The sequence below is a fragment of the Colletotrichum paranaense genome, assembly GCF_030867605.1.
Source record: "Colletotrichum paranaense strain IMI 384185 chromosome Unknown Scaffold_2.1, whole genome shotgun sequence".
Classification (NCBI taxonomy): Eukaryota; Fungi; Ascomycota; class Sordariomycetes; order Glomerellales; family Glomerellaceae; genus Colletotrichum; species Colletotrichum paranaense.
Genome location: NW_026848960.1, coordinates 3,986,957 through 4,011,730, shown reverse-complemented (window position 1 = coordinate 4,011,730; position 24,774 = coordinate 3,986,957). Strand labels below are relative to the sequence as shown.

The 24,774-nt window shown below is 52.2% G+C and overlaps 11 protein-coding genes across 11 annotated transcripts; 8 read left to right on the top strand and 3 right to left on the bottom strand.

Moving 5' to 3' along the window:
• Nucleotides 1-66: 66 nt before the first annotated feature.
• Nucleotides 67-1,166, top strand: CPAR01_03246 (uncharacterized protein; the record flags this gene model as incomplete). Its single annotated transcript, XM_060487533.1, has 3 exons — nt 67-403; nt 442-859; nt 923-1,166. The coding sequence occupies 3 exons, from the start codon at nt 67-69 to the stop codon at nt 1,164-1,166; spliced, it is 999 nt and encodes a 332-aa protein (XP_060354861.1).
• A 211-nt stretch (nt 1,167-1,377) lies between these two features.
• On the bottom strand, nt 1,378-3,202 carry CPAR01_03245 (maltose permease MAL31; the record flags this gene model as incomplete). Its single annotated transcript, XM_060487532.1, has 4 exons — nt 1,378-2,012; nt 2,095-2,354; nt 2,413-2,808; nt 2,868-3,202. 4 exons carry the CDS (start codon nt 3,200-3,202, stop codon nt 1,378-1,380), a joined length of 1,626 nt encoding a protein of 541 aa, XP_060354860.1.
• An 807-nt stretch (nt 3,203-4,009) lies between these two features.
• Nucleotides 4,010-5,525, top strand: CPAR01_03244 (uncharacterized protein; the record flags this gene model as incomplete). The annotated part of the gene is made up of 2 exons (XM_060487531.1): nt 4,010-4,333; nt 4,392-5,525. The coding sequence occupies 2 exons, from the start codon at nt 4,010-4,012 to the stop codon at nt 5,523-5,525; spliced, it is 1,458 nt and encodes a 485-aa protein (XP_060354859.1).
• A 611-nt stretch (nt 5,526-6,136) lies between these two features.
• Nucleotides 6,137-7,051, top strand: CPAR01_03243 (retinol dehydrogenase; the record flags this gene model as incomplete). Its single annotated transcript, XM_060487530.1, has 1 exon — nt 6,137-7,051. The coding sequence occupies one exon, from the start codon at nt 6,137-6,139 to the stop codon at nt 7,049-7,051; it is 915 nt and encodes a 304-aa protein (XP_060354858.1).
• A 991-nt stretch (nt 7,052-8,042) lies between these two features.
• CPAR01_03242 (uncharacterized protein) lies at nt 8,043-9,930 on the top strand (the record flags this gene model as incomplete). Its single annotated transcript, XM_060487529.1, has 3 exons — nt 8,043-8,235; nt 8,297-8,494; nt 8,552-9,930. 3 exons carry the CDS (start codon nt 8,043-8,045, stop codon nt 9,928-9,930), a joined length of 1,770 nt encoding a protein of 589 aa, XP_060354857.1.
• A 940-nt stretch (nt 9,931-10,870) lies between these two features.
• CPAR01_03241 (uncharacterized protein) lies at nt 10,871-11,263 on the top strand (the record flags this gene model as incomplete). The annotated part of the gene is made up of 1 exon (XM_060487528.1): nt 10,871-11,263. The coding sequence occupies one exon, from the start codon at nt 10,871-10,873 to the stop codon at nt 11,261-11,263; it is 393 nt and encodes a 130-aa protein (XP_060354856.1).
• A 1,035-nt stretch (nt 11,264-12,298) lies between these two features.
• Nucleotides 12,299-12,460, bottom strand: CPAR01_03240 (uncharacterized protein; the record flags this gene model as incomplete). The annotated part of the gene is made up of 1 exon (XM_060487527.1): nt 12,299-12,460. The coding sequence occupies one exon, from the start codon at nt 12,458-12,460 to the stop codon at nt 12,299-12,301; it is 162 nt and encodes a 53-aa protein (XP_060354855.1).
• Nucleotides 12,461-13,246: 786 nt separating this feature from the next.
• On the top strand, nt 13,247-14,678 carry CPAR01_03239 (uncharacterized protein; the record flags this gene model as incomplete). The annotated part of the gene is made up of 4 exons (XM_060487526.1): nt 13,247-13,399; nt 13,471-13,955; nt 14,037-14,101; nt 14,197-14,678. The coding sequence occupies 4 exons, from the start codon at nt 13,247-13,249 to the stop codon at nt 14,676-14,678; spliced, it is 1,185 nt and encodes a 394-aa protein (XP_060354854.1).
• A 142-nt stretch (nt 14,679-14,820) lies between these two features.
• CPAR01_03238 (uncharacterized protein) lies at nt 14,821-16,289 on the bottom strand (the record flags this gene model as incomplete). The annotated part of the gene is made up of 4 exons (XM_060487525.1): nt 14,821-15,334; nt 15,449-15,899; nt 15,975-16,011; nt 16,062-16,289. 4 exons carry the CDS (start codon nt 16,287-16,289, stop codon nt 14,821-14,823), a joined length of 1,230 nt encoding a protein of 409 aa, XP_060354853.1.
• Nucleotides 16,290-17,829: 1,540 nt separating this feature from the next.
• CPAR01_03237 (GMC oxidoreductase) lies at nt 17,830-19,628 on the top strand (the record flags this gene model as incomplete). The annotated part of the gene is made up of 3 exons (XM_060487524.1): nt 17,830-18,106; nt 18,166-19,336; nt 19,382-19,628. The coding sequence occupies 3 exons, from the start codon at nt 17,830-17,832 to the stop codon at nt 19,626-19,628; spliced, it is 1,695 nt and encodes a 564-aa protein (XP_060354852.1).
• A 1,802-nt stretch (nt 19,629-21,430) lies between these two features.
• CPAR01_03236 (tricarboxylate carrier) lies at nt 21,431-22,866 on the top strand (the record flags this gene model as incomplete). Its single annotated transcript, XM_060487523.1, has 4 exons — nt 21,431-21,534; nt 21,725-21,858; nt 21,996-22,090; nt 22,156-22,866. 4 exons carry the CDS (start codon nt 21,431-21,433, stop codon nt 22,864-22,866), a joined length of 1,044 nt encoding a protein of 347 aa, XP_060354851.1.
• Between the last annotated feature and the right edge of the window lie 1,908 nt (nt 22,867-24,774).

Below are 24,774 nucleotides of genomic sequence, written 5' to 3'. Positions count from 1 at the left end.
GGCGAATAGTATCAGGCGACTGGCCTAAAACCTCTCCTTTGACGATTTTGGACAGCTTCAGTGACAATGTCTTCCTCGACTGCCCAGTCCGCGTTATCTGGGAAGCTTATCGAGCTGTTCCGAAACTTCAAAACGCCAGGCATCCTGAAGTTAGTCTTCCGGCGTGGGTGGCCGAGATTCGTTCTGGCCTTGCTGCTCGGTATAGCAACCCTTCGAAAGACCAATGGTCTCCTGAGTCAAGCGACTCTTAACAACTTCACTCAAGATAACTACGACTGGCGAAGGGAGCTCGTCGTAGTTACCGGTGGATCTGGAGGCCTTGGAGACAAGCTGGTGCGCAAGCTGGCCAAGAATTGTATCAAAGTCATAAGTCTCGATATTGTTCCGCCGAGAACTCCGCTACGTAAGTCTGGTCTGCGTTCTTGAACTATCTCTCATGAGTATTTCCGCTGAAGCTGCAGTCAGCGTCGAACGCGTACTTCTACGAAGTGGACATCACATCAAGCAAGTCGATCAAGGAGGTCGCAAGCCAAATCCGTCAAGATCACGGTGACCCTACGGTATTGGTGAACAATGCAGGCGTCATGAAGATAGCCTCGATTCTAGACGAGACCGAGGAACAAATTCGTCACGTTTTTGACGTCAACATCATTGCCAGCTTCCTCCTGATCAAAGAATTCTTACCCTCGATGATCCACAACAACCATGGCCATGTCGTCACAGTCGCAAGTATGGCGAGCTTTGTGACGGGTGTACACAACGTGGACTACTCATGTTCCAAGATGGGCGCTCTGGGACTTCATGAAGGATTGGCTCAGGAGATCAGACATCGGTATAAAGCACCGAGAGTGCGCACAAGGTGAGCAATCACAAGAATGACAAGCTAGCAAGCTGCAAAAGGCTGATTTGAGCACGTCAATAGTATCATTCATCCGACCTACATAAGGACAGCTTTGATCGAAAAGGTGCACAGCTCGGGCCCCTTCAAATCAAAGATACTTGAGCCGGAACCAGTTGTGGATGCCATCTTCAAGCAGATTGTGTCTGGCCGTAGCGGCCATGTTTACTTGCCAGGGGAATACGCCAGAGCGACCGCGATACGCGCTTGGCCTTATTGGCTTCAGGAAAGTCTCAGAAATGCGCAGAAGGAAACACTGTTACATTAACCCCAAGGAACGGAACTTGAGCTTGCGCAAAGGCTTCAACGGTTGAGTTCGCAAGAACAAATTGTCCCACAATCCATCAGCGTGCCAGCATTGACCATGAGGAGTTGAAACCAATTACTTGAATTAATCGCTAGTTTTTTTTACTAATAATCCTGCAAAGATATTATTCCAGGTATCCAAATGATATATAGCTCTGGCTGACTGTAAGGTATCACGTTTCGTGAGCCACGTCAATGACTTCCATTTGTGCAGATGTCTCATTTCGCAACTGCACAGTCGTCTTGTACGACTTGAACTTCCTCGCTGGGACGCCCTTTGCAAACATTTCGTCAAGCTCTTCGTAGGAGCGACCGCCAGTCTCAGGCTGGAAGAGCCAAAGATATGCCAGGGAAAAGAGACACAAGCCACCGAAGATGAAGGCAATCTTGGCGCCGAGGTTGGCCTTGTCCGGGTTGAACATATACGGGATAACGAATTGCCACATAACGTTGATAGAGTTTTGCGATGCATATCCAATGGCGACGGTCTTAGCTCTCAGACGAGAAGTCGACACTTCGGCAAGCAGAGAAAAGGCGGTTGATCCGATGGAGACGTTATACCACCAGCTGTAGATGAGAATGAACGCGACGGTTCCTTTGATCATGGGCTGGCTGGTGCCCGTTCCCAATCCGCCTGTAACCAAGAGGAAGACTGTGAGAATGGCCAAACCGTAGAACGTAAGATTTCTTCGGCCGACTTTGTCAATCACAGCGGCGGCCATCAAGTTGCCAACAATTGACAGAACGGGCTGAGCAATCTGAAGCTGGTAGCTCATCGAAGTAGAATAACCGGCGAGCTGAAGATAGTCTAAAGAGCGAATTGTTAATATCGTTGCTTTAATGAGGAATGATGCCTCGAATATAGAGTTGTGAGAAGGCGGGATACTGACAAGTGAAATAGCTGGCAACAAAGGCGATTCCGCTGAAGCTCTGAATGCATAGAGGCATGATGCTGATGATGGTTCTCCTCAAGTTTGACTTCTTGAAGCACTCCAGGTAGGTGACACCGTCTGTTTCGGCTTTCACTTCATCCAATGTACGCTCAATAAGAGCGAGTTTCGCTCTGCCCTCATTACCAGAGTGTCCAAGTCTTCCAAGACTCTTAAGGGCTTCGTCCTTCTTCCCCTTGGATACTAGCCACCACGGAGACCTAAGGTAGGTTAGTCAATTCAGAGATGTATGGTCTGCGCAAAGGATTAGGAACGTACTCAGGCATGAACGGCCAAAGAATTGCTGAAACTCCAGCAAAGCCGAATTGGCAGCAGAAAACGGTACGGTAGGCCCAGCGAGACTCGACGGTGCCAGTGTAGTTGATAACAATGAAAGCAACGAGAGGTCCAATTCCGTAGGCAACACCGACTCCGCAAGTGAAGATACCGCGGAGAGCCAGCGGTGTAATTTCTCCAATATAGCTTACCATAATAGTGCCAACAGCACCAACCATGAAACCATTTAGAAGCTTTCCGGCAAAGAAGACTGGATTCGTCGTTGCGATGAACTCAATAGCAACAGCAACAAAGGAGATGATGAGAGCCAGGGCCAGGACTTTTTTTCGGCCAATGTAGTCGGCGAGCTCGGCGGAGGCGATCGAAGAAATCACGGCACTGGAGGATGAAGTTAGTACAACTTGCATAACATCATAACCGTAAAGTTTCATACGTACGTGGCAATAGGTGCGCCGCTAAAGGCAGACTGCCAGATAGCTGGAAGGACATAGTCTCCGTTGAACTCGTAACCAAAGTCCTTGCGAAATTCGGGGATCCCCACGACCGCACCTGCGGCCTGAACGTCGAAGCTGAGTAGGATGATAGTCCAACAGGCGTAAACACACCAAGCACATGCCCATGGGTAACGGACAAACGACTTCCAGATGCCCATCTCATGGTCTTCAAAGTCGGCAGCAAGTGCCAGCTGAGAGTCGGCACTGACTTCGAGGTGTTTGGCGTCATGTTGGGAGTCAACCTTTTCGGCTGCATAGCCGTCGTCGTAATTCGCCATGACACAGGATTATTGTCTCATAGATGGTGAGTCAAAGAGCGAAAAGAGAGTGTTGATTCAACCTTGTTCAGAGGCTGGTGCCGGTGTGGGTTACTGTAAACAGAGATGAGGGTTGTTGGGGACTTTTAATACATGGTTCGAAATCATCAAGCAACCGCACGAAGAGACTTTAGCCCAGGATCATGACGAACACAGTTTTCCTGGGGTTTGGGGGCGCTTGTGGAGAAGGGGCCCAACGGCGCGGTTCCTGAAAACCGTTCGACCGACATTTACCATGACAATGTCCCCGTGGGGATCGATTTATGCGGAGGTGGTACTGGGTAAGGTTCATCCAAGAAAACCACATTGCTTGACTTGGGGTTCTAAGGCTCTGGGTTCCTCTTTGGTGCTAGGTCGTCACCCGTGAGGGGTTCGCCGGTGGTTCGCATTGCCTATTCCGGATGGTCCAAACTGGTTTGAATCAGGTGTCAGTTAGCTTCCCCGTAATTCTTCACACGAATCCTTGGCCCTTCCTCTCGGCAAATATCTCACGCGAGCCTCGAGCTACCTATTTAGAGGAAGTCGAGCGGTTGAATAGAGTGCGTTTTCCAGCTGACATCGGGCTTTAGAGTTTGGGTCAATAATACCTTAGCTGGCTTCGGTAATCTTATCCGTTCGCAACCTGTTGAGAACGACCTTAAGAGACGACAACATCCAAACATCAGGCTGCGATCGTCTGACCAGGTCGGAAACCGAGTTCCGAGTTCAACGTCAAGTATTACCTCTGGCCCAAGTCCGACTACAACCGAGCGCCTTTATCTATCCTTCATGGCATCATCAACAACTCGAGGTGCAGCAGCCCTCAATGCATTTCCGTCAAAACCGCGTGTCTTCATTCTGACCGATATTACCAACGAACCTGATGATGCAGAATCCTTCTGCAGATATCTCACATATTCCAATCAATTTCGCACAGAAGGGGTAGTTGCCGTCACTTCAACATGGCTCAAGAACAAGGTCGCGCCGCAGAATCTCCATGAGATTGTCAATGCATACGAGAAAGTAGTTGATAACCTCAACGCCCATGCCCCCACAGACTCCCCGTACCCGTCGGCGCAGAGCGTTAGAGACCTGGTCAAGTCTGGTCCTCCGGTAAGTAATATTCGCCTCCGAATTCGGCATATGGTTTTCTAACAGAGCGATTCTTCAGGTTTATGGTATGGAAGCAGTCGGTGACGATATACCGCTCAGTGAAGGAGGTGAACTTCTTCTCGAGCGATTGACGGCTCCCGTAGAAGACCCTCTCTGGGTCCTCGTCTGGGGCGGCGTCAATGTGCTTGCCCAAGTCCTCAACAAGATCCAAGACCGGCCGGACGCAGCTAAACTGCGACAGAAGCTGCGTGTCTACACGATTTCTGATCAGGATGATTGCGGAGGCTGGATCCGCCAACAGTATCCCGAAATCTTCTACATTTGCTCCATTCACGGCTGGAATCAATACCAAGCTGCCGCTTGGACTGGTATTTCGGCTCCGTGCTCTGGCGATGTGGGTGGTCCCGACGACTCGAAGGTGACTCACGAATGGGTCAAACGAAACGTTCAGATCGGTCCTTTGGGCGCCGCGTACCCAGATTTCGAGTTTATTATTGAGGGGGACACGCCCACGTTTCTTTATCTTATTCAAAATGGTCTAGGCGTTCCAGAAGAGCCTCTGTATGGATCTTGGGGTGGCCGCTATATCCCGGTGAACGTGAGTTCAAAGGGGCTTTCGTCCAGGGGTCACTTTGCAGACGCAATCGACACTGTGACAGGTGTAGATGGCAAGCCGCACAGGTCCAACCAAGCGACCATCTGGAGGTGGAGGAATGCTTTCCAGGACGACTTTGCCGCACGCATGCAGTGGACTTTGACGTCCGATTTCAGCAAGGTCAACCATCATCCCGTTGCGGTTGTCAATGGCGATTCCAACTTGACGCCCATTCATATCGAAGCTGATGCCGGAGGCGTGGTGGCTTTCGATGCGTCGGAGAGTTACGACCCTGACGGTGACCAACTTAGCTTTAAGTGGTATCAGTACCGCGAGCCAAGCTCATTGCAGACGTATCACGGACTGGAGGTGTCTGACTTTGAGATCAAGGCTCTCAACGACGGGGGAAGTAAGGTGGAGGTTAAGATTGCGCCGGCGGAGAAGTCTTGCATTGTGGTCAGAGAAAATATTCCCCTGGAGCGAGGCCTGCCGCTGCACTTGATACTGGAAGTCACGGACAGCGGCTCGCCTGCTTTGACAAGCTACCGCAGGGTGATAATACAGCCTATCGATAGAGACTTCGCAAGTAGAAAGTAGATAATTGGGATCTGTAGTCTAACCAAATACAGAATTATCAAATCAAAGATATCTTGGATATTAAGAGCCTTTGCAGTCTTCAAGTGTAACCTAATCCGTCAGCCATAGACGCTCTTCGGGAGTAATGCATGTGTATCTCTGCGGCGGAACTATGGGTTACAAGAGGACCATTTGGTGACGGGAAGGTTGCTGTTACTAGCAATATGTTGAACTAAAGAATGAAATCTAGTTAATTATGTTCGTAATCATCATGTGATTGTATACCCACCTATCCGGGTAAGCAAGACCGGAGCCCGATCGGTGTAAGCACGGCTTACTCCGGCCGGCGACTGTGCCGCAAAGGTGCCAAGGTACCGGATCGGGGCCCACATTCTCCGCAAGTCCGCCTACGATATTCGGGCTCCGCCGGCTTTCAGAAGCTAAGTTTCAGCCAACCCCGCTTGAGTCTAGGTTTAAATTACGTCTTCGCCCTTGCTCCCTCCTGAACGGTGGCGTCGGGTGAACTATTTCACTATCTAAGCATTCTCAATAGCTTAACATCTAGTGGTTCCCTCCATCTTCACACTGCTAGACCCCCATCACTGAAATTCGCCTATCGAAACATTATCACAATGGTGCGCTTCGCCGCTAAGGATATTCCTGACCTCACAGGCAAGATCATTCTCGTTACTGGAGGCAATATCGGCCTCGGCAAGGAAACAATCACCCAGCTCAGCAAGCATAAGCCAGCCCACATCTATCTCGGAGCTAGAAATGAGTCCAAAGCTTTGGCCGCAATTGAGGACATCAAGAAGATTGTGCCAGACGCGGCCCCCATCTCGTTCCTGGAGATCGACCTGACGTCATTTGAGAGCGTCAAGCGTGCTGCTAAGGAATTCCAGTCGAAGTCGCAGCTCCTTCACATCCTCATGAACAATGCCGGCATCATGGCCTGGCCGCCCGGTGTAACAAAGGAGGGCTACGAGATCCAGTTCGGTACGAACCACATGGGACATGCTCTTCTCACCAAGCTCCTCCTGCCGACGCTGCAGCACACCGCCAAGGTCGGCCCCGATAAGGACGTGCGCATCATCTCTCTCTCCTCGGCGGCCGAGAACTGGGTTCCGAGCAATCTCTACAACTTTGACGACTTCAAGACCGACATGGCCTCTACGGGCACCTGGGCGCGTTACGGCGCGTCCAAGGTGGCAAACATTCATCACTCCAAGGCCCTTGCTAAGCGATACCCTGAGATCCGCTGCATCTCAATCCACCCAGGTGCTGTCAATACGAATCTCGTCAGCGGCCCAATCGCCAGCTATCCTCTCGTGAAGCCAATCGCAGGCATCCTCACCTGGCTTGTGTCAACGCCCGTATCAAAGGGTGCGCTGAACCAGCTGTGGGCCTCGGTTAGTCCGGATGCCGAGACCAGTGTGTTCTACTGGCCTGTGGGTGTGAAAGGCAAAGACTCTAAGAACGCACTGAACGAAGAGCTCGCAGAGAGTCTGTGGAAATGGACGGAGAAAGAGCTAGAGCCCTATGTTTGAGGTCGTGTCGCCACCAAGGCATGTGAACTCAATTTGAGCAACGCCGTCGCGGGGAATTCCTGTAAGATCGTATCCATTCAAGTACCTATGAAACACATCATGACATTGTAACAATTGGTCGTAATTCGACTTGTCATTTTCCGAAGACCTTGTTCGTGCTTCAGCCCGCCACTCTGCAGGGTCTTTTCGAACCTTCTTTACCGCTGGAATTGATCGTCTTGCTAGCCTACAGCTGATACTAGCAGTGCAAACACACCGTTCTATCCATAGGACTGGAAGGACATGCCGGAGCGTAACTCAAAGCAGAGCATTGGATCCTAATATGGAATAGGGATGTGAGGCTGTCGGCACTATCGAAGGCCGCAGACGACCCCTGTTGGGCCCCAGTCCCAGAACCACTGGCGCGGTGCTGCTCGTTGGAGTCCAGACCTTCGACAACCCACTTACCGGGGTCCCCAATTGGCTTGATGATCGTCCGGAAACCTCTTGCCCCAGGATTGATTCGTGGACTTGCCGCAGAGATATCCAAATTGGGTTTGCTCAGCTCTGCTAAAGATGGACAAGTTGAGTCTCGGCCGCTCAAATAGGAGCGCAAGTAATCGCCACGCCCACAATCGGTATCTGTCACTAGCACAATTTTGCCGGCGGTCACACACTTTAGCTGCTTCTCGGTCGAATGGTGTCACTGCACTGGTCCACGGCCGAGATCTGATTATCGTTGTGGGAACCATCAAATCCCAAATAGGGAACAAGCTGATGTTCAGCTCAAACTTCGAGGTCCTAGACCGTGGTCCATCGTCAGCATGGAAGGTGAAAACGGTAATTCGGCGGCGTTTGGGGACTGCGACGCGATCACAAGACATATCTGTGGCTTCTACTTCCTGGTCGTACCTCGTCTAGAGAATTAATATAAAATCAAAGGTAAGTCCTCTTACGAGATGTATCTAATAATCTCCTTATCACCATAGTCCCGGCATCACTTATTCTAACAATGGCCGATCAGCAAGAGCCCATCTTCACGCCAGCCAGCGGCTATGAGTCGTTTATTTACATTTACAACAAAACCACAGTCGATTTTGCACTTGACCGGTCGAAAGCCATTTTAGGTTCTTGGGCCAAGGGATGCCCTCCAAACACAATCAAAGCCGGAGCTGAAGCTTTGATTCAACTGAACGACAGCTTTGGTATGTAACAAGACTTTAATCTGGCTACAGGCAACGATTGAGAGCTGATAATGCAATGTAGGATTCTCGGGCAGCCAGGGAGAGGTCGTGTACGAGCTGTACCACCCTTCTGATCCTGACAATGCCCTCTCATTCAAAGTAGAATTCTGTGATCCTTATGGCAGGTGGAACGACAACTATCTGCGGACGAAGTCGAGCAATCCCAAGTTGGTATCTTGCCAAGTGCTGGACTACAACCTCACCGGCCACCCCTTTACAGGTACTATTTCAGTCTCTGGGTCCGCGCCGTCTTTCTCATTGTTAACAAACTTTTCAGGCCATGTTGAGGTCTACTTGGCCGAGAATTCGGCAAACGAAATGTTTGATGACGCCAACTCATCCGACGAGACCAACAGTGACGTTCACGCAGCCTTCGAAATTGGATTCAATGGCCCACTTGGCATCAAGATTCGAGACCCAGTTCATGAAGACATTGCCATCGCCGCCTTCATCGCATCCAGGATGCGCTTTCCTAAGGGAACCGAGTACAACAATCTCGACGCCACCCAATGGGAGTACATGCGTGGTCTCCTTTGGAGCGATGACCCACTATGTCTGTTATTCGAAGACTCTGGAGAGAGCAACAGCGAGCTAGCACTGGGTGAAAAGTTTCTAGGAGACTTCTACGCCGGCTCTCCTAGCAGTCTCACGCAGAGGAGCCACTTTGGAGACTTGCAATTCTTCCACGCAATGGCCGCCCAGTCGAATGAAGATCCGCACGACACCAAGGCAAACATGCTTTCTTGGTTGGAAATCATCTACAAGCTCGCGATCGGTGTTCAGGATGTGAAGGAGACTGACAGCCTTGCTGGCCGATTCCCGACCCGTTTCTCCAGTTACTCTGATCCCTCTGGAGACGCAAGCCTGAGACAGCTGTTCTTGGGCAGAACGCCTTCTTACCGGAAGGCAAACATCTCCAAGCGTGCCTTTGGTCACTGTCTACACATGGTTCAAGATTCGTACGCGGTGGGGCACACACTGCGTCGCCTGTCTAACCCAGGAGATCTGGATGGCAAAGATAGCGAAGGTGAGATCCCTATGAGCCACATCCCGACATCTCGCGCTGACTTGCCCGTCCCAGGCTTCTTCAGGTTCAAGCCCGGCAAGTTTGCCAGACTAGGGCCTATCATCACCTTCCACACCTATTCTGGCCAATCCAAGCGTCATGCGCACTATGATGAGTCTAAGCAACCCCGAAGCCCCAGGGACCTCGACTCCTTCAACCACATCATTGGCGCCCGAGACGCCATCGACAAGTCCATCAAGTTGATCAACTTTTATGCGCAAAAGACGAAGTGGGAGAATGGAGTCCGCGACTTCTTTGCCAACGAAGTATTTGTGCTGGACTCGAATGCCACACTCAGCAACCCTCAAGTCGATGAGAGGTTCGGATCGCCAGATACGAGCAGTCAGTCGACTTTGGAGGCTGACAGGGCGGCTGATGAAGAGTATCAGATGGGTATGGAGAGGAAAATGGCAATGCTGGAGAGCGGCTTGGCATTTTCTGAGCGTGTGTCTCCTGAGCCCCGGTCCAGGTGCTTGGGTCAACTCTCACACCGATGCATGAACCCAATTTTAATGTTCTTAAAGTTGCTTGTTGCGTTCATTGCGATAGCTTGCGCAATGTTCTTGTTCAGGGGGTTCAGGTTGGCTTGAGTCTAATCACTGGGGCTACTAAACCACTGAGAACCGGGCCAACGAATTTCAAGGTGCAATTAGCAGGACCTATTACTGAGCTATCAAAGACCTAAAATACGGAGTAGTTTGAGAGGGTTGTTTGTCTTTTAGCTTCTGTGTCATGAGCTTCGCAACGATCTCGTTGGCTACATAACAATACTTCGTGATAAGTAAGGTAGATCGATAAAACTGTATATTTGGCTTCACGGATCCGAAGTGTGTTTTGAACAACATGATGTCTATCCACGGCTCCATTCTTATCTACGAACTTCGGGCTTTAGCTCGTTTCAATTGTTACGGTGTCTCTATGTCGCGATTCGGCAACAAGTTTGGCATGTTATCATAGTTTTGACGCGACTCAAGACCCATGACCACAATTGTCTACCTTGCCCGCAACAAGGTTCTTTTAACTGGCAGTAATATCATGCTTCGTCCTTCAAAGAAGCAAACTGCTTAGATTAACTCGGGTTTATGTTAACCGTAACTTCGCCTTTCCATGACACCTTAGGCAATTCCTCTCACGAGCAGGGAATAAAGTTTTTGAGGTAATTTCTTCAAATTACAATTCCGTTTTAAATGTTTGGTATGGGCATTTATTTCGATTGATGCGTCAACATTTAATCTTGGATTACTCCGTAACAGTGTGAGTAACCTGCATGGTATGATTATTTGGGCGGCGCAACTACTCCGTACAGAGAAATGATGGAAGCGGTAAAGTAAGTCCCCGGAAAGACATTTCACAGCCACGGAGGGGATTCAACCATAAATACTGGCTCGCCACCTTATGTTTATTGCCAAACTACGGACTACAGAATACTATCGAGATCGAAACTGTTCTGTGAAACAGGCCCTTTGCTCTTTGTAAGAACCCTGCGCCCTGTCTCGTACACTGGTACTCACACCAGCTTTCCATAGCAATATGAGATTTTCATTGTTGCTCAGCATCTTAGCTCCACTTGCCAGCGCTGATGTCGGCACTGCTGGTTCTTGGTCCGTACCCTATTTACCAACCAGGTGTAACGGCAACAGCCAGGATCAATTCCCTTCCAGCAACTTATTCGTTTCTGTTGGTGACGGACTTTGGGACAATGGGGCGGCATGTGGAAGGCAGTATCTAGTGCGGTGTATCAGTTCGCTTCCGCGCGCCTGCAAATCGAGTACGATTCAGGTCAAAGTAGTCGACTTTTCCAACAACCCCGTCGGCAAAAAGTCAGCTGATGCTACCATGCATCTTTCAACCACGGCATGGGCAGAAATTGTCGACACCTCAAAGGGGGCGAACAAGGTCAACATCGAGTTTGCGCAAGTCTAGCGCAAGGACACGTAACGTTCAAGAGAAACACGAAGGCTCGGCACATAATATAGAAACGGTTGCAATTTCTTATCATCACTTTGTGATCGTCAATTTCAACACGGTTTTAGCGACAGGCGGATATTAGTAGCTCGGTATTGGAAATATGACAAGGCTTGATCCTCACGGTGTGGCTCGTCGTATGCCACAGGCAATGCCTTCACGCCAATCAATGCTACGGCCCAGCGCATATAGTCTTGCCTCCCGATCAGTAAACCACAGAAGTCCATTTGTACCGAGACGACATTGATGATAGAAAGAAGTAGATGTGCCACGTGCGTGCTTGGCAGGAGCAGCGTTATTATGAGAGACGGGTGACTGCGACAGGATGCATGGATGTTGTCTTGGATGAGGATCCTGGCCCCGTCCATGCAATCAGCGAATGCTGTTGAAGGATTGGGCAGGCCGGGGTTAGAATGCGGTACACCATATCTTCGCTGCGGAGATTGCAATGCACCATTCGGCAATTGCTGTGATATACATAGTGATATGCGAGTATCATGCTACCCTTCGAATCAGCACTAACAAAAGGCCTTTGGGAAGTCATAAAGCACTTGTAGCTATAGCATGTCGCTTGTAGATAGGATACTTGCCATCCGAAAAATGATGCCCTTTGACAACATTTACATGGATAAGGTCGGGGAAAAGGGCAGAAATTCAGGAACATTCACCAGTCTGTGGGGTCCGAGGAAACACGGCAGCGGGCCGTAGGCTTGCTCTCGGACCTCCTCGTCGCAAACCGGATCGCCTCCCAGTCGCATCTCGGTCTGGTAGGCAACAACTTGAGTGGTTGACAGTGGCCGCTACGGGTCACACCGACTAGGCACGTCGCTTTCGGAGCAGCGCGGCCGAATAGGGCTTCCAGCTCCGGGTGTGTGGGAGACTAAAGACATAATTTGAGGCAACCATCTCTTACGGTCTATTCAGACTTTGCTCTAGAGATGGCCTCGAACAATGGTGATACTGCTTATTTTTGATGGTTGGCTTCGTTCTACACTAGCTCGAGTTCTCCATCGGCATTTGCAAATGCTGTGTTCGGAGAATTAGGAAGCCTGACCAAGATGCACTAACCACCAGTAGCTCATAGTCATCCTTGTTATGTTTACGCGAGTTCAGACGATGCAACATTCGACACAACTGTTCCTGGCTCCGGATCATGATGGGGGCCAGCAGACCTCATGCCTAGACTGCCCCTGAAAGGCCAGCATTTACGGTGTAACCTGGCCACGAGCTGCGGTCCACAGTCCGAGTCTCTGCGTTCTTCGTTTGTACACTGTGATGACATGCCAACTGTTCCTATGTTTAGCTGTACGTTCGCGTCAGTCGTAAGTTGATGGGTCTTTAACTCTCCTTTCCTCGCGTGGCCAGCGGAAACGTTGACGAAATCGCGATGGGTGGAGAAATTGTTGATGGCCGTTGGAACAACTATGGTTCTAGCGCGCCTTTGCGAGAACTCCTGTTGGACAAGACCCAGTTACCGCGTGCGTGCTTTGACGTGGCTGTGGACCTAGCTGTTATGGCCCCCTTGTGGATAGTGACGATCTCCTCTGCCCTTCGTTTGAATTAAGCCATGGGTACGCCGCAGAATCCATCCACAATAAGCCTCCCGATGTCTTATTTCGGTCAATGATCGACCTGTCAAGTCGTCTCGCCCAGGGGCCTCGCCGGGACTCGAAAAGATGAGGCCCATTCAACTGCCAAGTTCCGAATCCTTCAAGCCAGGACCTCAAAGAGTCCGACCCTCCTTGCGACCTCTCCAGATTCGCTACCACCAATCGCTGGTCCCCGTTAAAATTGACTCGTGGAGGAGAACAAGATTTAGGGAGATGAATCGGAACCTTTAATTGTCAGGTGCCCCAAGCCGGATCCCGTCTGGATCCCGCGTTATCGTCTTTTCTGTCTTTCCACAATTGACTCGATTGCAAGATCGACGCAGGACGGATCATGATAGGACCAGGCGGCGATGCGCCCATGGCACTAGCCGTTCTTTGGGGCTTGACGGGTCTTGCTTTCTTCTTCGTGCTGCTGCGGTTGTATACTCGACTTGTCATCCTTCAAGCCTACGGCGTAGACGACCACTTCTTCAACCTTGCTTTCGTGAGTGCCATGGTTTACAGATAACCAAACACAGCTGCATCGCAGACCTTGGCTGACACTTTCATACTCAGTTCCTCTTCGTCGCCTACGATGTCATGCTTACAATCTCCTCCTTCTACGGCTTTGGCAGGAATATCCTAGAACTTGAGATGGACAACGTACCAAAAGCGATTTTATACGAGGCAATCGGCAGCACAATCCTCGTATCCGCCATCGTCGTGTCGAAAGCCTCCCTAGCACTGTTCCTCCTCCGTCTTGTGAACACTCGCCTGCACCAGGTTCTTGTCATCGCCCCCGTCGTCATTTTGTTCCTCATCGCCTTGGCCTCGCTTCTCGTCTTCTGGTTCTCGTGTACGCCGATCAACTTCCTGTGGGACCGGCTGATCCCCGACGGAAGCTGCCCGATCGACCCAGGCCCCATATCGACGGCTGCGGGAGCTTGGAGCGTCGTCGTCGACTTTTGGTACGCCGTTACGCCGTGGGCGTTATTGTGGAACGTTCAGATGCCGAAGAGAGAGAAGTTGCTCATCAATTTGAGCATGAGTCTGGGCGTCATGTGAGTGCTGCCCGCACTGTTGAAGGCATACACCTTCGACATCGGCAGGTTGGAGTGACTTGAAGCTAATGTACATGATAGCGCTGGCGCGTGCGGCATTCTGAGAGCGCTGCAGCTCAAGAACCTGAGCAGTGTGAACTTTACCAGTAAGTCACCCTAACGTAGATCCCGGCCCTGCACTCCCTCCAGTCGCCCTCACGTACCATCATATAAACTTATCGTTAACACGAACACCCAACAGAGGACACGGTTGCCTTGATAATATGGCATGCGGCAGAACTGGCAGTAACTCTCGTCTGCATTGGAATCCCCGTGTGCCGCCCCCTCTTCAAGGGCTGGCTCAGCAAGTGGTCATCCCGAAATGGCAGCAGGCCTGGGCCATACACCAGAGACATGACCGGATCCAACTTGGGGTTCGGTTTGAAGACGATCGGCGGCACCGACTACACCGTCAGGGTCGGGTTGAAGACGCCAGATTTGGACTTAGGAAGCCTCGCGGGTCGAAGCGGCGAGGGACGATTCGGGAGTGGCACGAGGTCTGCTGGAAAGGGCTTCGGCGACAACGAGAGCGTGGACTCAATACTGGGTCCGGATGATCGATACGGCCAGGGGCGGAACGTTGATATCGAAAGGTATTCCAGTGAAGAGGGGAAGGGGGGTAAGCAAAATATTCACGTCTGGGTGAAGTCGGAAGTGGTCGTCAAGTCGACAGCAAGAGACTAAGTAGATACACGAAACGTTGACCAGATGCAATTCGTTATGCGACTTTCACCTTCCCGTCTCAGGTTTTTACTTGCTCGATACACCTCCACTGGGCAATAGACGCTCGTCCCCATCGACAATGCGAGCATGTTTACGTCTCAACCTAGCGACTGACTACGGTTGTTTTTGTGACCATGATCCTCCCAGTCCGTGGGCCATCCAGACCCCCTCGCTCTTCGCCCGTACTGTCATCGGAGCTCCTTTCCGCATTGACCTGAGTCGTCGTGGTCCCCATATTGTAGCTATCCCGACCTCCTGCGGACTTCATGTTCCTCAACTCCCACGCCAGATGCTCTTCGCTTTCCGACATCTGCTTGAAGCCGTCGGATCCAGCGCTGTGTTTATTGTGTAGCCCAGCCGCGCTATTGCCAGTGGTATTGCCGCCAGTCGCATTCGAAGTCGCGCCGTTGCCGCGTCGTTGACTTTGTAGGCTGAGACCCAGCACTCGACCAACCGTACGATCGAAGACGGGACGGAGCATTGGGCTGGATGCCACCATGACAGCGATACCGGCTTGCAAGACGCCGCTGACGCTGGCTATGGCGAAGCCTTTGGTGACGTTGATGAAGTCGATGTTGTAAGCATAGTAGAGTCGCACACAGGAGAAGACAACCGTGCTATCGAGTATGACGAGATGATCAGCTCTTCTTCACGTACAGAGGGATTTGCTAGCCGCCTCATGTTCTTTATCGATCACTGTGAAGAAAAAGAATTGCCGGCCAAAGACTTACATGAAACCGGCGCAGAACACTCCATATAGGGCAATTTTGTGCGCTCGTCGAACCTGCAGCTGGGCAACAAACTTGATCGGAAGCCCAACAATAATGATATCAGTGATGATATCGAAGATCGCTACCGCAGAATACGCCATGGTATGTTTGCCGCAGGTTCCTTGCACACTCGGATTCCATGCCATCTGTACAGGCTGGCAGATGAGAAATCCTATCAGAGCCGTGTACAAAGCCCAGCATACCGACAGCGCCATGGCAATCCAGGCAAATAGCCGGAACGCCGTCGAGTGACCAAAGAAGATGCGCTGGAGCATCCAAGTGATGCTGAGCTTGACGAAGCCTAAGGCCGCGGCGTAGAGGACTTGCGTGGCGAGCGATATTCGAAAGTAGTGGTACTTGTGTTCGTCGCTGAGGTTCCATACATCATGGCCTGCGCCGCCTACTACTACAGCTTCGGTTCGTAACATCAAAGTCAGTGTCCGCTCTCTCGTCGCCTATTTGAGCATTGAAGGGAATCCCTACATACCTAGGATGAAGCATGCTGCCGCACCATAGAATAACAACTCAACACTAGTTAGCGCTGGAGGATTGTCTCAACGTGCCTGATAATTACCTGAGCTGTGAAGTAAAGATAGTCCTCGGTCAAGTAGGGAATCTTCGTGATCTTCCGGGCCCAGACGCGGAAGACGGTCCAGCATGTGGTCAAGCAGAGCATCACCGACGCCGTGGCAACGAGAGTGGTCCCTGACGACGTGAGAGGGGGAAACTTGTCAAGGATGATGGCTGGAGCCGGTGTTGTGCCACCAGCCTGACGAACTCTGATGGCATTTGGGCTCTTCATGACTGACGGCAAAGAGAGGAAGATGAGAGGAAACAGCAAGATGTGGAAAGTCTGGCCTCAAAGGCACTTGAGGTTGGACTAGTAGGCTGGAGAGAAAAGAAGTCTGACAGGAACAGCCATCTTTCAAACTTGGACGAACAAAGGTGTGTGGTAAAGTCAACAATAACCGGGGAGAGGTATCCCAACTTTCCAAGTGACCTTGATTCTGATGAGCCCCTGCAACAACACGAGTGCTGCTCCAAAACGGAAATATCTGCGAGCGAACGCGACAAGCTTCTCCAACAGATTTCAAGGAGTTTTGATCCGCTGCCACATCTGCAGCGGTTTTCTTCAAGTCCAAGCTGCTGGATGTCGCATGGACGTCCGATGCTCACATCTTGCGGCATCAGCGAAATCGAGATACCTGCCTTCTGGAACTATGGGCATATGGCCTAATTTGCATGAGATATATCGGGTCTTCCTGTTTCCCGGTGGAAAGCATGCAATCATCGCCATTCGATTGGTCCGCATAGCGCAAACGAGCTGCAAAATCTGGTGATAACCCTTGGCAAGAAAGCATGCGATTTGTGATTATCGTATTGGAAGTCTGTTTGCTTCTCCCATGCTGCATGTCGTTGGTTGTTAGTTGCTACAGGCATCAAAGAACCAGGTCGGTGGATTATCACGCAGGATTCTGTGGGACTTAGATATGTCCATGGGTAGGCAGAGTCCGCGTCACTTGATGCAGGAGAGACACGTCCGTAGCTGTGCGAGTATATCTCTTGAGTAATATTTGTTCTCGAGTCCACAATATTTCGATTTTCTGTGATGTTCCCGCGTGACCATGGTCGTCTAGCAGTATAACCCTCAAACGGCTTAACTCAGTTGATTCGTTGTGCATCACGTCCAGGAATCCTTATGCTGCCGAGAAAAGTCTGCAAAGGTTGTGCAGGGTGCCAAGTTGATGCAAAGACGCGGCACAGCGAGCGGGATGCCGCTCATTCCCCAGGGGTTCGCGATCTCGGCTCGGTCGATTGGGTTATAAGACCGTCCGATACCCGGGATAGGACCATGATCTTTACGGAAGTTCGTCCGGGTCCGCAAAAGACCGGAACAGCCCCGGGTGCGGGTCCCTCATCTAAGCCTGCATCGAGCCGATGAGCGCTCCTCTTCCGAGGTCATTAGTGCGTGCTTTGATGCAACTATGTTCCAACGACTGTCCACAACATGGATGTTTGCCTCCTTCAGACCCTAGACGGGCTGTTGGTTGTCCAACGCATCTACACACCCTCTGCTGGGGGCCTTGCATCCGAAGCTCTAGATTTGATGATACCTGGCATGTGGCGCGACAACAAACCGCAAGATGGGCTGTCGACGGGCCCGAACTGCATTCCGTCGGACCAAAGAGAAGGTAGCAATGTTATCGTCGGAAGTGTGACGAGATCCTGCCTTGTATAAGGAGTAAGCACGGCTCTGCCAATTCATGTCTTCGCAACTCCCTGCAACTCGTCGCTCAAGTCAGCCAGTCATTCTTTAAGGCACTCAACTTCCCGTCTAAGCCATGTCGTTGTGGGATTTCATCGTTGTCGGCGGAGGCCTTGCCGGCTCCGTCATATCCAACAGACTCCTCCACAAAGATCCGACCCTGAAGATCCTGCTGGTCGAAGCTGGGCCCAATGTCAATGGTCTCGAGTCTATCGCGTACCCAAACACCAGTACTGGTGCCGGAAGCGACATTGACTGGGCTTATAGCTCAGTTCCGCAAGCCAACGTCGACAACAGATCGATAGCTGCGCCCGCTGGCAAGGCCCTCGGTGGAGGAACAGCCATCAATGGAGGTAGGCCACGCTTATTGTCCAATGTAACAACATATATATCTAATCTCCACTCGTCTTAGCTGCCTGGGTCCGTGGCCATATCGTCGACTACGATCTCTGGGCCGAAGAGGTTGGCGACGATCGATGGAGCTACAAGGGCCAGCTTCCCTACATGAAGTTGACGGAGAAGGTCTTCGACGCCAGCATCAACCCTTCCCAGCACGGGGAGAACGGTTCCATGATCATTCAAGGCGTCACGCCCATGAACCGACACTTCCCCATGCGCGAGAAGCTGGCCGAGTCCCTCGAAGCTCTCAATATCTCAGCGCTACCCCAGCTCGACGCCAACGCCGGAAACCCAATCGGCTACGGAGACCTCCAGGAGAACCGCAACCAAGGGCGCAGACAGCTCTCCTCGGAAGCCTTCCCTCTAGACGGCGTCACCGTCATCACCAACACAATGGTCGAGAACATCCTCGTGTCCAAGAGTTCCAACAGCACCGCCGTCACAGCCGAGGGCATCCGCCTGCAAAACGGAACAGAGTACCACAGCCGCAAGACGATCCTCTCCGCCGGCGCCTACCGCACCCCTCAGCTCTTATTGCTTTCAGGCATCGGTCCCGCCAACGTCCTAACGGAGCACGGCATCGAGGTGAAGCTCGACCAGCCCGAGGTCGGCCAGAACATGCACGACCACATCCTCATGCCCACGGCGTGGAAGGTCAAGAACCCCTCCGAGGGCTGGGCCTACGAGTCGGACAACCCGCTCTTCAAAGAACCGCAGTACGGCCTCGGCAACAAGATCGACTTCCTCGCCACAGTCACCTTACCCAAGGAAGGACTTGCGGCGGCCATCGCTGAGGACGAGGGCGGCGTTGCGCCGGGCCCGGAGCATCCGCTCCTCCGCCAGGACCGCGCGCACGTCTCCCACACGCTGCAGTATAACGGCGCCTCGACCGACGGCTCTGCTGTCCTTATGCTGTCCATCGTGCTGATCGATACCTCGCGGGGCTCGGTGGGCATCTCGTCGGCCAACGTCAGCGACCCGCCCGTCATCGACCCAAACTACCTCAGCACGGCGGTGGATAGGTACGCCGTGCGGGAAGCTCTCAAGTTTGATACCCGGCTTCTCGGGAGCGATCTGACGCCCGTCGGTCGTGAGATCCTCGACAGCGAGCTCACGGCTGACACGCCTCTGACGGTGGATTCCCCTGACGAGGCGTTTGACGCGCGCGCACGCCAGGTTGCAGGGTAAGTTCCTTCTCCCCCACAACAGTTCCTACCACCATTTGCTAGGAAGACGGGACTGATAGTTGGACACAGATCATGCTTCCATCCCAGCGGAACGGCGTCCATGGGCAAGGTTGTCAACACGGACCTCAGCGTCAAGGGAGTTGACGGGCTTTTCGTCGCCGACTCCTCCATCTTTCCGGTTTCCATCTCTGCCAACCTGCAGGTGGCCATGTACGCCATGGCCCTCCAGGCTGCGGAGATCATTGGGGAGCACGGGAGCAAGTGTCGTCAGGTTCGAACCACGTTGTAATGAGGTGACTATGATGATGATATGATGTGCGAGATAGCACAATGATTAACTCTTAATATCCACGTCTTGGAAATGCGGAAGCTTCAGTCCTTGACCTCAGGCTGTGAGTTCTCACAGTATCAAGTCACTCGGTGTACACTTCAGAGAGACAATTTCGAGACCCAGAGTCTATGATGAACATAGTGTCATGCTGTATTACTCATAGTTCAAGTAATGACCGATCTGACTGCAAAGCAGACTGCATCGTCCTGATACAATGGATAAGCGGAGCGGGGGCACCCTCAGTATCTGGATGCCCAAAGTTTGAAGTAGTTGTGAATGTTCGTTTCGCCGTGCCTACAATTCGATACTTCCTTCCAGCTTCCTGCTTGTATCATTGCATGCTTAATTTCTTTCGTGGTCCATGTGATTTATGGTGTCTGACTCGAACTCTATCGCCATATGAGAGATTTCTCTGTGGACACATCGAAACATATGTTTCTGGGTGGTATATAAACGTTTTGCTAGGTGGACTCCCTCACTTGTTACGATACCAACATTACTACAATATCTTCTCTTCTTGAGACTAGATTAGCGTGACCGTAAAGCGGGAGGGAAGAAAGAAACAGGATAGTCATGCTCAACTGACAGAATCAACATGGGACTTGACTGAGCCCTCTTAATAAGCTGGACCCAGACTTGAGATTGAAGTAACTTAGATACTCAAGAGCGGAAAACGTAAGGAATTGCGCGACCCTCGACGGCCCCCCCGCACAACGAACCGTCCCGACCTTGCATCGGCACGCCGCCCGGCCGCTTCAAGCCGAAGACGGGACGGAGAAGGCACTCACGAGTTCCAAGTCGCAATCCAGTCGAGCTTGACACTTCCCCGCAGTGGCAAGTTTCCCCGCCATCGAGCGGCGGCGCACTGACCATCCAACGTTGCGCCCTACATAGGCTGTCAAATTTCCCCAGTCTCACAACCAGGCCTGCTGGCGAAATGGCATCGCGTCACATTTCGGCTCCTTAGTCTCTCTGTGAAGATTGTAGGTTCGATCCCTACGTAGGTCGGTCTAATCTTTTGACTTTTCCACCATTGCGCGCACCTGTATTCCTGCTGCTCCTTTTTTTTTTTTTTTTTTTTTTTGGACTGCTTCTGGCATGTTCAGTCACTTTGTAAATTGCAGCAAAACAAAGCTTTTGATCATTATCACTTCTACTTTTTCATCGTCCGTCTGTTCCACCGAGTTGCACCGTCAGCAATCTTGCTGCACCGTCACAAGCCGTCAGTCTGTTATCGACAGGCCATCCAACGCCTTGCAGTGACAACAACGCCCTACTGCGACAGCCTGAGCCCGCGTCCACCCGCCGACAGCTGCGACGAAGTTCAGGGTCCAAGCTCCATCAACCAATCATTTCTCTCGGATAACCTGCCTCTGGGCCTCTGGGGCCTGTCTTTTCCCCCAAATCCCACCGATCTCGGGAGCTCACCCGACGATAGCCCATCCTATCCGTTCCTGCTATCAAAAAAACCACCAAACCCAATCCAAATCCCACGAGAACCCTCACTCACACCGCAATCACCTTCTTCCCCTCCCCCAAGACCGCCGTACCACCAGCGTTCGTCGGCACCGCTCCCGCCTTCTTTGGTCGCGTGGCATTGCATTGCATTCGATTTACCCCTCACTTGTGCACTTTGGGACATATTTACCCTCGAAGAGAGCTCTCAATTGCGGGAGACAGACAAAGAAAGCTTCGCGACGATCCCCGTTGCTTCTCAAATTGCTTCACCACCAAAGCACACCTCGAACCTCACGCCCGATATGTCGGCCTCACTCCCCGGCAGCCGCGAGCTGCCCGCCTCGCAGTATGATCTCAGCACATACATGGGCCGCGTGCGGCACAACCTGGGCCTCACCGACCCAAGGTACGTCCATACCCCCACTCCCAGTCGCGCATCGCATCGCATCGTCACGATCACGACTCCTTGCGCGCGTTTGTCCCAATACCACCACCACCACCACCACCACCATACAAGCCTTCCTCCTCTGGCCTCACCAATGCTTCTACCACCATAGAACCAAGACAATCTACTGACATGTCTCCCCAACCAACAGCACCCTCCTCGTCGGCAGCACCGGTCTCGAGCAAGCAAAGTCCCTCCTCACCGACTACAAGCAGGGCAAGATCCCGACAATGACCCCCGAGCTTTGGCAGGCCAAAAAGGTCGTCGACTCGACCCTCCACCCAGGTGCGACGAGCCCATAAGAACAAAAACACACACTGCCTCTTTGCGACAAAGGGCTCGTTGCTTGTTTGCTTCTTCCTTTTCTGTCCGGTACCCCGGTGACTAACACGCGGCGCACTCGCGCCCCTCACCCCGTGTAGACACCGCCGAACCCGTCTTCCTCCCCTTCCGCATGTCCGCCTTCGTCCTGACCAACTTGGTCGTCACAGCTGGAATGCTTCAGCCCGGTCTCGGCGTGAGTTGAACCCCGAGTAGAAGCAGGAAGGACAGTTGCGGTCCTAACACAAGTTGCACAAACAGACAGCAGGCACAATCGCATGGCAAGTCGTGAACCAGTCCCTCAACGTAGCCATCAACTCGGCAAACGCAAACAAGTCCTCCCCCTTATCCTGGCGCAAGCTCGGCGAGTCCTACGCAATGGCCGTCTCCGTCTCCTGCGGTGTAGCCGTCGGCCTCAACAAGCTCGTGCCCCGGCTCAAGAACCTCACCCCCGCGACCCGCACGACGCTCACCCGCCTCGTCCCCTTCGCCGCCGTCGCCTCGGCCGGCTTCCTCAACGTCCTCCTCATGCGCGGCGAGGAGATGCGCAAGGGCATCGACGTCTTCCCCGTCGTCGCGGAGAAGACGCAGGCCGCCGAGACCAAGGAACAACAGGCTGTCGAAGGCGCCGCTGCCACCAGCCAACAACCCCAATCCCTCGGCCGCAGCAAGAAGGCGGCCCAGATCGCCGTCGGCGAGACGGCCTGCTCCCGCGTCTTCAACTCCACGCCCATCATGGTCATCCCCCCTCTCGTCCTCGTCCGCCTGCAGGCCCAGCAGTGGCTCAAGCAGCGGCCCCGCCTCACCGTGCCCGTCAACCTCGGCCTCATCCTCGTGACCAGCTACGCCGTCCTCCCGCTCGCCCTCGCCGTGTTCCCCCAGCGACAGAGCATCAGCGCGGACAAGCTCGAGCCCGAGTTCCACGGACGCGGCGGCGAGGGCGGTCTCGTTGTGTTTAACAGGGGTATCTAGATATCTCTCTATACTCTCTCTTGCATTTTTCGTTTGCTGTTATACCAAAGCTGGAAGCTGGAACATAAAAGGCATCCCAAAGCGAAGTTCACATTGAGCGCAGGAAGAAATTCAAAGCATGAGCGGGTGGGCAGACGGGAACGTCACGAACCGCGGATGTTTCTCATTGTCTACGCGATACAGGCAAAGGCAAGTCTTGCCGAAGCAGTCTGTCCTGCCTACTACCTTACCCCATAATACCGTCCATCTGCCCTGGCATATCTGTCGCAATTGCATCCGTCAGTCTGGGGGGCAAAGACTCAAAGAAAAAGGAGGGCAATGTCTCCGTGCAACTTACCCCCCAGACGAGCGTAATATGGGATAGAGAACCCGGTATCAGATCGGACGTTGAAAGCGTTTCACGCAGCTACAAAGTCATTCTTGGCAACACCACGGTTATTTTCACTGATTCACCACCCCGTCCAGAATCTTCTGAACCGTGGAAACGGCAGAAAGCTAGGCCCATCAGCTGTAATCTACGGCCATGGCTAGAGGTTTCTACGGATATGTAGCATATTCAGGGAGGAACGCGTAGGAACTTGCCTGTTAGCCAGGTGGGCAAAATTATCCGCGATTGAGAAAAGAACTTCAGATACGTCACGGCCAACCCCTCGTGATATTCCTGTGTTGTCCAAATTAGTGGAACAGATTTGTGCTCAAAATTTAAATAGCTTGCGAGGCGGTATATAACTGTGAGCAAAGCATCGCATCTCTCCACATTTTCCGCCACAACATATCCTCTGGGAAGAGAGGGAATAATGTTATACAACCATGACGACAAGCAGCCAGCCAAAACCCCCTGCTTTGACAAATGTATCACGGACCAAGCCGCTTATGTGCTTGTGTGCCTCGACGGGCACGACGACACCACCACCACCTCGACAATTCGAGAACGGGACAAATTTCGAACTTGGCCTCAGAATCGCCATCAACGGGGGACCAAAAAGGAGGGGTGGTGGGATGACGGACGGGGTCAGCGGGGGTTGCTTAGGTACTTACCTACCATCTTATCGAGGCTGGCTCAGGCTCCGTGTAGACAAAACCAAGACAATTCAGTCCCGTTAATTATAGTCCATCGAGAGCGGCACATGTCAGACTTCTGATAGCTTCTACAATTGTTTCTTTCGTAGGTAGTTTGATAAGGGCCAGAGGTCTAGGAATCATGGAAATACCCTTATGCTGGAAGCAGGCATTGATCAGCATATCAACAACCTCTGTGTCCGAGTTACCTCAGTCTGTTTTCTGGCCTCAGACGATCAGGTCCCCACGCTATTCATCCGACACCTCTCCAGTATAGCTCCTCCTCATCTATTTTACGATGAGACAGAATGTTGAGGATAGTGCGAGAGTTCATGGTTTTATCAAAGCTGTCCTGTTATATTGCAATTCATGTTTCCTTCGCGAGCCCGCTACGAAAGCCATCTGTAGCTCTGGGTGACATTTCGTCCCCCGATTACGTGCATGCTAGAGGGAGGGGGGGGGGAGACGAGCGTACCTGCGACGCAAGCACGGGTCGCGGGCTCTGAGAAGAAGGAAGAAGAAAGCACAGCGGCTCGACAGCATGTTTGCGTTCAAGGAACTGAAACTTTTCGGCCGTCAGTGGTGGCAGGTGGCAGCAGCACGATCTACCTAGAATAATGCATGGTTTGAGAGCGTCGAGACCGAGAGAAAAGTCCCAATTTGCTATTCAGATCGGGTGCGGATGCTTCTCTGCTCATGCTTCTCTGCTCATGCTGGCACGATTGGACCGTCACCCAGCATCGCTTGTTTTGACAGGACGGTCGGACAACCCCCCATCAAAACGATGATTGATCTTAATGAGGGGGAAATATAGGCTGCTTGTCCTGGGCCTCTCATCACCAATGTTTC